Below are 13929 nucleotides of genomic sequence, written 5' to 3'. Positions count from 1 at the left end.
AAAAATAAAGTGAGAGGACAGAGCTCCTGGCTCACACTAGGAGGGAACAAGAGAGTCTGTGGTGAGGCGTTGTCTAGGGGATTTATAGGCAATTGAGAGACAAAGGGCTAGAGAAGCAGATGTGCCAAATGGCCCCCCAAATGCTTATCTTTGAAGAGACAATAAGTTTCTTATAAGTCTTCTGGGTTATTTTTGCAAAGTTAACCTAACACAAGAAATTTACTGCTTTGATTCTTTCCCAGAATAGCAGCTTCTTGGTCTGGGAGCATATCACTCAAGACTGCATGTCCTGCTCCCAAGGTGGGCTGAGTTATTTATTGTCTGTTATGTTAAAAACCCTAATTTTTGACTTATTGGGTTTTAAAATGCAATCTTATCTTTAAGATGGAGTTTTTCCTGTTTTTACTATGTTGTTTGTCACTGGGCTCACTTGCCATATTAATTGCCCAAGTTGTAAATTACTTGATTAGGGCTGGAGGAAGAAAAGCAGCATCTGGGTAAAGTTAAAGAAAATAAGCTGGGCCTTTTAGCAGGCTAAAGTAAATTTTACAATAGCCTCATTTAATTAACACAATGAAGACATGGGCTATGCTGAGGTATTTTCTTATCTGGGGGATATTTAAACATTTTTAGGCCAAGTTACTCCTGGCTTTTTAGTTTTAATCTCACAGAAGAATGCTTATGTTACTTTAGATAATTAATGTGACTCTGACGTTGCTTAATTGTTTAACATGGAGTTTTGGTAGGGGTCTTTTTCCAGAGGCCCTCACCCTACTCTGTCTAAACCCACAGTCCCTGTCTCAAGAAACAGAAGTCAAGGATAACATCATAGTTTTAAGCCTGAGTTAATAACCAGAATGATGATGACATCAGCTGAGCCTGTTTTGGCTAACCATGGTATTCCCAATGCCCACTGCAGCCCTGGGCATAAAAGGCATTCTACAAACATTTGCTCAGGGAAGGGTGTGCTGGATGCATAGATGGTAGAAGAAGCAAATTTCTAGAAAGATGATGTATTATGTAGTCTTAAACTTACTGAATTTAGAGTATTGTGGAAGAGCCTAGCAGGTTGGTTGAAGATTTGAGTCTGCAACTCTGAAAAGAATAGGAATACATGTACCTCTAAGAACCACCTGTACAAGTGCAAGCTGACACAATCAGAGTAGATGAAATAGCAGGGAGAGCAGGTATAAAGGGAAAAGAAATGGGGTCTGATGACCAAACGGGATCTGTCTGCATTATGGGACAAAAGGAGGAAGGGAAACCAGAAAAGGGAAAAACCAGCAAAAGGAAAAGCCAGTGTGTACAACCATTTCCCACACTATTAAAACATATTACATGTATTTGTACATCTGTAACTCCAGAGGGGAAATCTCGGGGCAAAATACCTTTGGAACCAAAATCAAAGGGAGAAATACAGTGGGAGAAACCTATTTATTTCTTACAAGAATTCGTCCAGTGTTTCTTCCACCCGGCTGCATAAAAAGAGCTCCACCCAACCTCTCTGTTCCAGATAAACCCTCGCTTGCCCACTAATTACTTATTGATATGGAGTTGGACTACTCTCCACCCCTTGGAAATACCTATTGATACAGAGATGTACTAAGGCCAGGTGAGAGATTCTGGAAATATTGCAATTTTACCCACAACATTAAGAAGCCTGATAGGCTTTCTTATTCTTAACACTGAGGTCTTGCCTAACATACGATACAAATGCAAGCTGGATACCACCACTTACCTACTGGCCTCATTAAGATTTTTTTAAAGCCCCAAATCCTAATCTTACTAGTTTTGCTTACCTTGAAATTAATAGCCAACATTAACCCTTTAATTTAGAAAAGTCTATTTATTAGGCTTTTTGTTTCAAGCAATCATGTATTGAATACCTATTAAGTGTCCAGCACTATGCTCAGCAAAGACGTAAAAATCAGTCAAGGAAATTAAAATCAAGTTGGACTGTAAAAAACCATTGAGCATAAAACAATTAGAGTTCAATTAAGAGCTGACCTATATGATTCAAACCAAATAGAATTTCATCCAGTGATAATTTATACCATTCAACACCTGTCAACATATGCTTTTTTTTCCTAACTCAGAAGATTGGCAGAGAGACTAAATCCTACACTGCTGTACTTACTAAAAGCCTAATCGTGCCATATTGTAAATTTCTCTTAATCTTTCCTTCTTCCCCACTGTTCTATAAGGTCTCAGTGGTCTTTGTACCTAGTGTCTGGAACATAGTTGTCATTCAAATGTTAAATGAATGAATTAGAAGCTAAATGAAACCCAAAGCAACCATATCAATATTCTTAACGCTCTCCCATAGCAAATCCCAAAAGCTTTAAGGTTCAAAGCCATTGCATAATATGGCCCTTGAGCCTTGGCCCTATGGGATAACTGGTATTAAATAGTTTGTGCTGGGTGTTAAGGCAAATGCTCAGAAAACCCCCCAGCAAATCCTAGAATAGCTTTAGAAAAGAGAAAGAAGTTTGTAGCACAATCTGACACATAAAATGTGCTCACTAAATGTTTGATGAGTGAATGAACAAAGGAGAGCTGAGAAAGGTGGTGAGCTTAGTAAGAAAATAAACTCTGGGGGGTGGGGAGGATTAATAGATGAGGCTGTATCTAAAGCGTTCTCTAACTGAAACTCAACTGAATATACTTCCTAAAGGCTATTATGCCCATTTCCATGGGTTCATTCCCCAGCATAATCCCTTCTTCACTATTCCAAACCTCCCATAAAAGGAAAACAAAACCTGTAAACCACACAATCAGCAGTGTCCCAAACTTGATTGTACATGCTCACCATTTAGAGGTCTTGTTAAAATGAATGCTTTCAATCATTACGTCTGGGGTGAGGCCACAGACTGCATTTCTAACAAGCTTCCAGGTAGTGCTATACTGCTGATCAACATACCACACTTTTTGAGTATCAAGATCCTGGAAGACGTTTCAGAGAGCATGTACATAATCTTAAAGCCAGAATTAAGATACTTCCTACTCCCACATTTCCTAAATTGTATAACCTAGACGAGTCATTTTCCCTCTATGAGCTTTCCTTTGTCAGCAGTGAAATATGGTAACAATAGCTAACATTTATTGTTTATTACGTACCAGGAACTAGTGTTTCGCATTTATCAATTTATGAGTAGGACTTAGATTAAGCAACCTGTCCAAGTACAGACAATAAACCTAGATCTGATTCTAAGCAGTTTAATTCAAGAACCTGTGTAATCACTGTATAAGACTGCCTCTTCAGCTAAGCTCCCAGGGCCATTTTGAAGGTTAAATAGTAATTGGTATTTTGCTAACATTTTTTGAGCACTCATGTTCCAGACCCTAGTCTAAGCTCCCATGGGGGCATATTAACTCATTTATCTTTACAACGGCCCTATGAGATAGGTACTGTTCGTAACCCATCTTACAGGTTTAAATAAGCCCAAACAAGTTAAATAGCCAAAGGTCAAACAGTAGCACAGACAGGATTGGAACCCAGTCTAACTGCAGAACTCAGTGCTCTTTCGCCAAAAAAACAGGAAAGGCTGTGGCCTCAGGACTCTGGGCTAGGAGACATCAGCCTTCCGGTGGGGAGAGTGCACACCCGTGCCCACTCAGGATGAGCTAGTTGCCAGCTCCGGCTCGCTGCCAAACAAAACCAAGCCACCCTCTACACTTCGCTTTATGTCTATCTGTGGGAAGCGTCTTTCTCGGCACAGCTAGCTAGGATCCCGAACGAATGGGTCAGGCCTCCGGTGAAATATAATTTTTCTAACCCGAAAAGGGCTGATCAGCTGAGCATCTTCAGAAGTGATTTATACTGAAAATGTACCACGGTCGCTCCGGGACACCCCCGAGTCTGCGGCCCTGTAAATGTACGCCGCAGCATCCTGTGTGCCACACAGGCAGTTAGGCCCCGGAATTTGTAGTCTAGGCTCTGGCACCCACACCGCCTACCTCGGGGCTGGAGCCACAATCCCATCTGCTCTCCAACACTGCCCTCTGCTGGCCTCTCCTCGGGTCGCCCGCACTGGGAACCGGTTCCGGGTGACCCGGAAGCGAAGGTTGCCTTCTCTTCCGGACAGAGCGTCTGTGCGCCCGCACGTGGTTGTGTTGCTCGGGCTTGAGCCCGCGCTTGCTGAGGAGTGATTTCACGTTTCTCCCTGGAGCGAGCGAGCCCAGCTAGAGTCATGGAGGGCCAGAGTGTGGAGGAGCTACTGGCAAAGGCCGGGCGGGACGAGGCAGAGAAGCTGCAGCGCATCACGGTGCACAAGGAGCTGGAACTGGAGTTCGACCTGGGTAACTTACTGGCCTCGGACCGGAACCCTCCAACCGGGCTGCGGAGCGCGGGGCCCACCCCTGAGGCTGAGCTGCGGGCCCTGGCGCGAGACAACACGCAGCTGCTCATCAACCAGCTGTGGCAGCTGCCCACGGAGCGCGTGGAGGAGGCACTGGTGGCGCGGCTGCCGGAACCCACCACGCGCCTGCCGCGCGAGAAGCCGGTGCCCCGGCCGCGGCCGCTTACACGCTGGCAACAGTTCGCGCGCCTCAAAGGCATCCGTCCCAAAAAGAAGACTAATCTGGTGTGGGACGAGGTGAGCGGTCAGTGGCGGTGCCGCTGGGGCTACCAGCGCGCCCGCGACAATACTAAGGACTGGTTGATCGAGGTGCCGGGCGGTGCTGACCCTTTAGAGGACCAGTTCGCTAAGAGGATTCAGGCTAAGAAAGAACGGGTGGCCAAGAATGAGCTGAACCGGCTACGTAATCTGGCCCGCGCACATAAGATGCAGCTGCCCAGTGCGGCCGGAATGCACCCTACCGGACACCAGAGTAAGGAGGAGCTGGGCCGCGCCATGCAGGTGGCCAAGGTCTCCACCGCCTCCGTGGGGCGCTTCCAGGAGCGCCTGCCCAAGGAGAAGGTCCCCCGGGGCTCCGGCAAGAAAAGGAAGTTCCAGCCACTTTTCGGGGACTTTGCAGCAGAGAAAAAGGGCCAGTTGGAACTGCTGCGAGTCATGAACAGCAAAAAGCCTCAGCTGGATGTGACGAGGGCCGCCAATAAGCAAATGAGGGAGGAGGACCAGGAGGCGGCAGCCAAGAGGAGGAAAATGAGCCAGAAGGGCAAGAAAAAGGGGGGCCGACAGGGCCCTGGAGGAAAGAGATATGGGGGTCCTTCCAGGCATGGAGGGAAAAGGAAAGGGGGCTTGGGAGGCAGGGTGAATTCCGGACCTCCTGGCTTAGGTGGCAAAAGGAAAGGAGGGCCACGCCAAGGAGGAAAGAGGAGGAAGTAAATTTCACCCTCGGCGCCGCCTGTAAACTACACTGAATGTTAAATTGTAGGTACTGTAGGAGGATGCAGAAGGTGGCCCTGCCTTCAAGGTAGCACTAAATTGGACTTCCAGGACTTTGGCTGGAGATTAAAGGGTGTATTTGAGGACATAAAAATTGGGGAAAGAATTTGGTCAAAACTGGCAGTGAGTTCTATTTTTAAACAGCTATCTTCTTCTATTTAACTTTGAATATTGTGTGCGGGAGAGTTCATACTTCAGGACTTTGATTTCTGCATTATTTTTATAACCTGTGTATTTATCAAAACCGGGTGGACTGTTGTGAAGGTTGTGTAATTATTAAAGTGTCTAATGTTGCTTTTAACATTTTGTCTATTGGTCGAAATCTAAAGCCCGTGACCTGGATACCTGGTACAGATTATTTTCATTTACTTAAAAAAAAATAAAGCAGCTAAATTATGATTTCAGTAAGCCCGCTTTTATTAGAAAAACTCAGACTTCTTTTGGTATGAGATACAATATTGAAAGTGTAGTGCAACTGGTATCTCTGAAAAAAGACTTAAGCATTTACTGTAAATGATAAATCTGGGCTTCACTATATAATGGTGATAATCCTCATTAATCCAGAAAATATTTAAATCCTTCTCAACACTTACATCCTCACATTTTTTTAAAGCTTCAAGTAGAGGCTGTTAAGAAAGAAAGGAACCCACAAAATCCATAATTGGAACATTATTGTCTTTTGATCCATTAGTCAAACTGACCTGAACTCGTTTGATGAGGAGGTGAAATATTTATAACTCCTTTGTAAAAATAAGTATCTCTTGAAAAGGATTCATATTGGCTCTAGAATCCAGCGGCGAGGGGGATGGTGGGGGTGCTCCTGTACAGTGCTGAAAGCCACTCTGTTCTGCATTTTGTGGTGACAATTGGTAGAAAGTTAAAACGGAGTTTTGTCTTAAGTGTCTCATTTTTATAAATTACATTTAGAAATTGCTATGGAAGAAAATTCAGATTTCATAGGTTACTAAAAACACAGATGTTCAATTGTTACTGTCTTAGAATACTTTCTGATTAAAGTTGGGCTTTGCTATCACTGATTAACTTTTTCATAGGGGCATAGTGTGATCATGCAAAGTTTAAACTACTGATGGAACCATTTACAGCTTCATCCAAAATCAAGCCATTATAGAGCACTTAACATACTTTAAATTGTCAACTGTCCAGGGTTTTTTGTTGTTAGTGTTTTGTTTGGGCATTTTTGTTTTTTTCTCTTTGGTTTTAAAGAGTTGGACACAGCACTGGCCCTGTAAAAATGACCCTTGGGCTTTGGGCAAGATTCTCGTTTACTCTTAAAACAGTTTAAATGCAATACCTTAATTTATACTGAAAATACCTTAAGAAGGCAACATAGAATTTTAAAAGAATCAGTGCAAAAAGAACGCCGTTGTTTCTCTCCCTTTCCCCATGTCCCGAACAGTAAATACAGGGTTTTAAGTACAGAGACTTAAGGAAGTAGTACCCAAGACCCCACAGAGCAGTCACCCTTATAAGGCCACCTTCAGAGGAGGCTGTTGGGACGTTGCCGCTAGGGCAGTCAAGGTTTTGACTCGTGGGAAAACAGTCCTAGGCCCCAGGAGAGCCAGTGCTCCAGACCTGGGTGGCGGGGATAGGGCGGCAGCCCGGATTGGCCCGCAGAGGGGCGGAGGCGGGGCTGCAGGCTACAGCCATGGCCGCCGCCGCCCGCGCGCGGGTCGCGCACTTGCTGAAGCAACTGCAGCTAGCAGCGTGAGTTCGGGGCCCTGAGGGCGGGCAAGGGACCAGAGGATGCCGCGGTGCCCACGCGGCTCCTCTAGGTACGCCCCGTCCGGCCCCGCGCGTTCTTCCTAGGGTCACTTTCAAGAACTTGGGGAAGGAGGTGCCGCAGTGCGCGCCCGCTGTGCGTGGAACCGTGCATGGGCCGGATGGCGTTGTCACGGCGTGTGCGGTACAGCCTGGCACTGCGCGGTGAGGCACGTTGTGGCCTGCTTGTTCTATGGTTGAGGAAACTAAGGCCTAGAGAGAACAGTGCTTCCTCACATGTCACAGGCAGTGGCGGGGCTTGGCACAGTGACCAAGAAAACTCACATATTCAATCAACGTTTGTATTGGTTGTATGTTATGTGCCCAAAGCTGTTATAGGTGCTGGGCATACAAAATACAAAAATTTCAAGACTGGAGCAGTTTCAAATCTAGTAGGGAATTGGATGAGGGGGACAGGGTTTGTAAAACCTGTGCAGAATGCAGCCTCCTTGTGTAGAAGAGAAAGGTGAATGTGAGAGATCACCTGGAGCTTCACTCCCGGGCATGTGCAGGGAGTCAGGGCCTTAAAATGTTGTGACATGTCTGACTGCACCTCCAGAAATGGCAGGTACTAGTAGCCCCCTGATTTATACTTGTTGAATGTGTAAGTGCACAGTCACCCTAGGAAAACATGGACAATTTTGAGCTAACAGGTGGAGATAAGGGGACTAGAGAAGAATTTCAGGCGACAGCATGGCAGCACCAGAGGCAAGCGATGTAGATCAGAATCTAAAAGTTAAAGTCAGGCCCTACCTTCATAGGAGGTGAGGATGGGAAACAGATGGTCAAAGACTGGGAATAAGAAAAAAGCATTTATGGGGCACTTACCATGTGCCAGGCACTGTCCTACAGTTTATATGTACTTTGATAGTAACTTCAATTCCTTACAACAACCCTGTTCCATACCATATTATTATCTTCCTATTACATATAAAGAAACAAAAGCATGGGGGGAAAAAAATAATGTAACCAGTGTCACACAGCTAAGCAAATGGCACAGCCATGATTTGAAGCCAGATATTCTTGTTTCACAATCCTTGTTCTCAGTCCTTGCTAAGGAATTTGAATTATTTCCTATAGCTAATGGAAAGTTAGGGAAGCAATAGTTCTCACTGTGAGACATTACCTTGAGATGCTCCATGAAAAAAGAATTGGGAAACTACTCACTGCTGCATAGCCCTCTTGGAAAGTCAAGATATATATTAGCACATGAAGGGCTCTGAGAAGTCCTGCAGGAGAAGAAAAAAAGGGTTAGCTATATTTAAATTTGGTTCTAAACCAGTGTCATCATGGAACTCTTTTATCAAGCAACACAATTCATATCCCTTGGACCAGTGTCACGTAGAACATGTTTTCAGAATGGTTTCGTGCAACCATGACAAAGGAAGATGGCAAGATTAGAATTAAGTTAGAGCTTTCTGGTGGCAGTGGTGAGTGGAGTGGAAAGACTAGAGGTAATTGTAGTGCTCTAGCTAAAAAGTGATGGCTTTAGGCACGAAGGACAGGCAGCTGGTATATGGGTTAGGTATGAGAAATGAGAATCAGCAGGATTTTGTATCTGGTTGGTAAGACAAAGAAGTTGAGGTTTCTGGCTGGGTCATCAGGGTAAACAGTGGGGACCATTTACCAAGATAGGGACTGTAAGGGGACTAGCTTTTGGGAAAAGATAACAAGTCTTGGGCACTTTGAGTTGGACATGCCTCAAGTATGTCCAGGTGAAGAACCCCAGCATATAATTGAATATATTGTTCTGGAGCTCAGGAGCAGGTTGTGGATTCATTCATGTGTAGAGAGGACAGTTGAAAGCAGGGATGTAGAAGCAAAGGCCTTGGCAAATGTAAACCTAGAAGAAAAGGGCTAGGGATGAAGGCCTGGGGAGAAGCATTGTTAAGGCAGGAGTAGCAAAATGGGGCTTATTTGTTCTGCACATGTTTACTTTCTTTAATAAGGTAAGCATTTTAAAAGTGGGAGATTTCAGATAAAAATCTTAGAAAACTGGGAAATAGCATCATTCAGCCCACATTTCATCTAGAGGAAGTCTGCCAGAGCTTAGGTGAAGTGGTGGCCACCTCCTTGGTACAGGGCAAGCATTCCAGCTTCCTGAGGGACCCCAGCAGAGGCCACCCTCACTCCACACAGCAGCTGTACTGACGGCCAGCCTCCTTAGGCATTTGGATTTGCAAGTGATTTGCACTTTGGATGGAGGAAAAGGAACCGGCATTAAAAAATAGGAGATGTGGCCAAAAAGGTGAGAGAAAGCCAGGAGGGAAGGGGACATCACATTCACCACAGATTTGCTGTGTTCTCATCCCTAGGGCACAGCAGGGAACAAAACAGCATGACATCCTTTGAGCCTAAGGGTGCACAGAGTGTGGTCCAGACAATAAACTAGTATGAAAATTTAGAGTATATCTGATGTTGACAGGTATTGAAGAGAAAGAGAAAGTGAAGGGGACACAGGGGTTGGAGGAGGTGATGCAATGTTAGAAAAGGTGGTCAGAGAAGACTTCACTGTATTAGTTTCTTGTCACTGCTCTAATAAGTTACCATGAACTTGGTGGCTTAAAACATACATTTATTCTCTTACAGTTCTGGAATTTAGAAGTCCAAAATCAGTTTTACTGGACCAAAATCATGTATAAGCCAGGGGCACACTTAGACCCTCAGAGGCACTAGGGGAGGATCTGTTATCTGGAGCTGCATTCCTTGCATTCCTTGACTTGTGGCCCCTTCCATCATCTTCACAACCAGCAGCTTGGCATCTTGCTTCAGTGGTCACATTGGCTATTTGTGTGTCAAATCTCCCTTTGCCTCCCTTTCATAAGGCACATATGATTACATTTTGGGCCCACCCAAATAATCCAGGATGATCTGTCTCAAAATCCTTAATTTAATCACATCTGCAGAGTCCTTGCTTTATAAAGTAATGTTTGCAGGTTCTGGGATTAGAACCCAAATATTTTGAGGAGCTCAACCCACCACACTCGCTGAGAAGGCAACTGTTGAAAAAGACCAGTGGAGGGAGGGAGGGAGCCATGTGACTCTGGGAAGGTACCTGGAGGTGGAGCATAACTGGCATGGTTTCAGGACATGGTGATGAGCAGAGTGAGTTATGATGGGGAGATGAGGTCAGAGACTTTGGGGACTAGGTGGGGGCAGCCAAAGAGCACCCCAAGGTTTTTTGTCCTGAATAACTGAAGTTGTCGTTAAACTGGGATGGGGAAGAAACTTTAAGGGAAGATCAGGAAGTGAGTCCTAGGCGGGGAAAATGTGAGACACGTCTAATAGACATTCAAGTGGAGGTGTCAAGTAGGCAGTTGAATCTGGAGTTCAGGCGAGAGGTCTAAACCAGAAAGATAAATTTGGATATCATCAGCATAGAAGATGTTCAATCAAGGCCATAAGACCAAGTGAGGTCACTTGGGGAGTTAGGGTGGAAAGAAAAGTGTCCATAAGTTGAACCCTGAAACTTTCTGGCATTCAGAAACAACAGCGTGAAAAGAAACTGGGCCAGGAGCAGGCAGTGCAGTAAAAAGAAAACCAGAGAGTATGGTTCTGGTAACCAAGGGAAGAAAGTGTTTCCAGAGAGAAGGAAGGGGAGAGGAAGATGCCACTGACAGGTCCAGTCAGATGAGGCCTGGACTGACGACTGAGTGGTGTGTTAGCAACGTGCAGGAAACTGGTGACCTGGGAAGCTTGTCATAGGAGCTGGGGGCAAAGGCTGACTGGGAAAGGTTTCAGAGAGAATGGAAGAAGAGAGGGCAGAGAGAGCAGGCATAGTCAGCTAAAGGCAAGGACAGAGGGGGAGGTAGCATTGGGAGAGGGAGGAGGGACAAGAAAAGGTTGTTTGTTAATATAATATGGGAAAAATAACATTTTATGCTGGTGGGTAAGATCTACTGGGAGGGAATTTTTTATGACAGGCGAAAAAAGGATCGTTGGTAGTGATGTTCTTGGGTATATAAGATGTAGTGCACGGAGGAGGGGTTAGCCTTTGCTCAAAGTATGGCCAGTTTATCAGTGATATCAGGAGGGAAGTCAGAATAACCAGGCCAGAGCCAGAAGTGGATAGATAAGGACTTTGCTCTAAGTGTGGTTTTCTCTGCTTCTCATGGGGAATCAGGAAGCCCATCAGTGGTTTCAGGCTATCCTAAGAAGGTAGGAGAGTCCATAGTCTGTTCTCCCCACCCCAGGTCAGGTTCTGTATCTTGGTACACCAGGAAAAGAGAAAAGAAAGTCAGAGGAATTAAAGTGTCTACGTTCATTTATTTATTCATTTACTCATTCATTCCATCAGTATTAAGGCCTTTCCTTATACCTGACACTATGCTAGTCACTGCAGATAAAGTTGTGAGAAAATGTAGATCTTGCCATGCCATCACAAAATTTACACTCCAGAGGCAGATGGAACAGGAAACTAGCACCAACAGTACAGTGTGCTAATAGTTTTAATGAAGAGGGGGCCATGGTACTGCAGACCACAGTGACAGGGTGTCTACTCAGGACCTTAGGCCTTAGGGAAGGAAGACTGTGCAAGGGAAGTGACATCTGAACTGACCTAGGAAAGGATTCTAGTTACCCAGAAAAAAGAGGAGGAAACATGTTCCAGGCAGAAGAAATAACAAGGACAAGGTTCTGGAGGCAAAAAAGAACTTAAAGGAGAAGAATAAAGTTGATTTTCCAGGATGTCAACCCCAGAGATGGAGCAAGATGAGGGTCCAGACTGGAGAGGTTTGCAAAGCCAGTGAAGCAGAGCCAGGTCTGAACTTTATCCTAGGAGCCATGAGGGTAATTGAGGTAATTTTAAACAAGGGAGTGACATCATTGGAAAGATGGCTCTGACCACAGGGTGGCAAAGGCGGAGCTGCGAGAAAACTGTTAGGAACACCATAGTAATCAGACAAGAGATGATGCCATAACTAGAGAGCGGCAGAGGGCCCAAGAGAAATGGATGCATTTGGACAGGTAAATATTTGGGACCTTGACGCATGGCTGGCTATAAAAGGTGAGGGGTGAGCCCAGGATAGAACCCAACACTTAAGGAATGGGTAGAATGAAAAGAAGCTGGAAAAAGAATAATCAGAGAAACCCAGCTGAGTAGGGAGCCCTAGAAGCCAGGAAGAACATTTCACCCACCCAAGGTGGGGGTGGCCCACGCGTTCAGTGCTGCTGCAGCAAGGTGCTGGGAGGTGTAAGAGGGGAGGGTACAGCAAGAAAACTGTGACTTGTGGAGACAGCAGGCAGATTTTCGGGGACAAGGAATGTGTGGGAGGCAAGGAAATGGAGCCAGCTAATATAGACAGGGTGGGCTGAACCAGAGGGTAGGCAAGCAGGAGTGAACAAGAAGTTGAGAGTTTTAGGTGTGAAATTCTTAAATATGATGACAAGGATCGGGTGAGGGGGAAGACAAGAAAACACAGGACAGATGGAGGTCCTAAAATGCAAGAGGGGATGGGGTTCAAACCACAAATAAGGAGTAGGAATAATGAATTGAGGTAGACCAGAGCCTGAAAAATATAAAATAAAAGGAGGTGGGGGCAGGGGTGGAAGGATGCATGTGCTACCCCCATCCTATGCAAAGGAAAGCTTTGAGTTTGGATTTTTTTTTTCCGCTTTCCCTCCATTTTCTTTTCCATGGAGGGCGTAAAGCTGGGAAAGCCCTCAAAAGTCAAACCCACCTTGCCTGCTTTGATTTCCCCTGAGGGTTGAGACCAGCGCGAATGCTCCTGGAAACTTAGCTCTTGGCTGTTCTCAGCTCTACCCACGAGGTGGCAGCGTTGGATCGTGGCGGCACTCACACCGCAGTTTTGACCGCCTTTCTTTTGAGGTCTTCACCACTATTGAGGTCACCCCTTTTCCTTTCTCATCTTCCCCGTCAGATGTTTTCATTACGCACTTGAATGGGGACGTTGGTTGAGGTGGGGGTGTTACACACTATATAACAAGGTACCCTGGGCAATAGAGCCAAGGGTAAAGAAGCGGGGTGAGAACTGGGAAGCGGGGAGCGCGTGCGGGTCGCTGGGCAGCGCGGGCGACCGGGAGGGACCAGCGAAGAGCGAAGGGACAGCCGTGCGCGCTGAGGATGGTAGGGAAAGGAGGGAGGCGCCACGTGGTGACCAGGGAGGCCGGCAGGCCCCACAGGGCTTCTTGGAAGAACGGGCCCAGAGCCTGTTTGAATTAGAATTAAACACCTGGAGACAAGGAAAGTTCCCCGGGTGAAGCGGGTGGGAGAGGTGAGGCTCCTGAGCAGTTAATCTTGGGTCAACGAGGTCAAAGCTCCTAAATTAGTGAGGGAGCTGGGACCTCACGGAGACCAGGGCCCCCATCTTAAACTTACCTGTATCCTCAGAGTGCTTATCTCAGCTCCCTGCAGGCATTTACTAAAACCTGCTCAAATAATTCATGAAAGGATGATCCTACAATACTAGAAAGACTCCAAGTCGACTTTCTGTCCATGGTGATTCCTAGGGTTTGCTATGCACAGCGTTTGCTAGTAGCTACCTTGTTAGCATCTTAAGACTAGGATGCAATGTGAGTTACTTCAAGGCATCTTATCCTTTAGTTTTCTAGTTTCATTTTACATTTTTTCTTTTTTTTCTTTCCCCTAGCTGCCAGTGCCCGACCCATTCTCATACTTACTCCCAAGGTAATAATACATTTTGTGTTTTTAAACTGGTCACAGTTTCCAGTTCCACAGTTGGCACTTATCATACATTTGGGCAAAGAGTGAAATGAGAAAACGAAGGCATGTCAGAGGAAGGTTGATGAAAACGGTTGTCTTTTCACTTGAAATTGGCAATTT

The 13929-nt window shown here is 45.6% G+C and overlaps 2 protein-coding genes across 6 annotated transcripts in view; both read left to right on the top strand.

Moving 5' to 3' along the window:
• The first annotated feature begins 4064 nt into the window (after window positions 1–4064).
• Window positions 4065–5597, top strand: RRS1 (ribosome biogenesis regulator 1 homolog). The gene has a single exon (XM_036886237.2). It carries the CDS (start codon window positions 4191–4193, stop codon window positions 5286–5288), a length of 1098 nt encoding a protein of 365 aa, XP_036742132.2. The 5' UTR covers window positions 4065–4190; the 3' UTR covers window positions 5289–5597.
• Window positions 5598–6972: 1375 nt separating this feature from the next.
• Window positions 6973–13929, top strand: part of ADHFE1 (alcohol dehydrogenase iron containing 1) — a 30460-nt gene continuing 23503 nt past the window's right edge. The window contains exons 1-2 of one of the 5 annotated variants that reach the window (XM_036886231.2): window positions 6973–7073; window positions 13736–13773. In XM_036886231.2, the coding sequence (XP_036742126.2) occupies window positions 7015–7073; window positions 13736–13773 (97 nt within the window). In that variant the 5' untranslated portion in view covers window positions 6973–7014. Of the gene's footprint in view, window positions 7142–11913; window positions 12093–13735; window positions 13774–13929 lie in introns of those variants that run through there. The other 4 variants (XM_036886235.2, XM_036886233.2, XM_036886234.2 and 1 more) reach the window with 4 other exon arrangements.

The sequence above is a fragment of the Manis pentadactyla genome, chromosome 3, assembly GCF_030020395.1.
Source record: "Manis pentadactyla isolate mManPen7 chromosome 3, mManPen7.hap1, whole genome shotgun sequence".
In the NCBI taxonomy this organism is placed as follows: domain Eukaryota; kingdom Metazoa; phylum Chordata; class Mammalia; order Pholidota; family Manidae; genus Manis; species Manis pentadactyla.
This window is presented reverse-complemented; position numbering and strand designations above follow the sequence as displayed.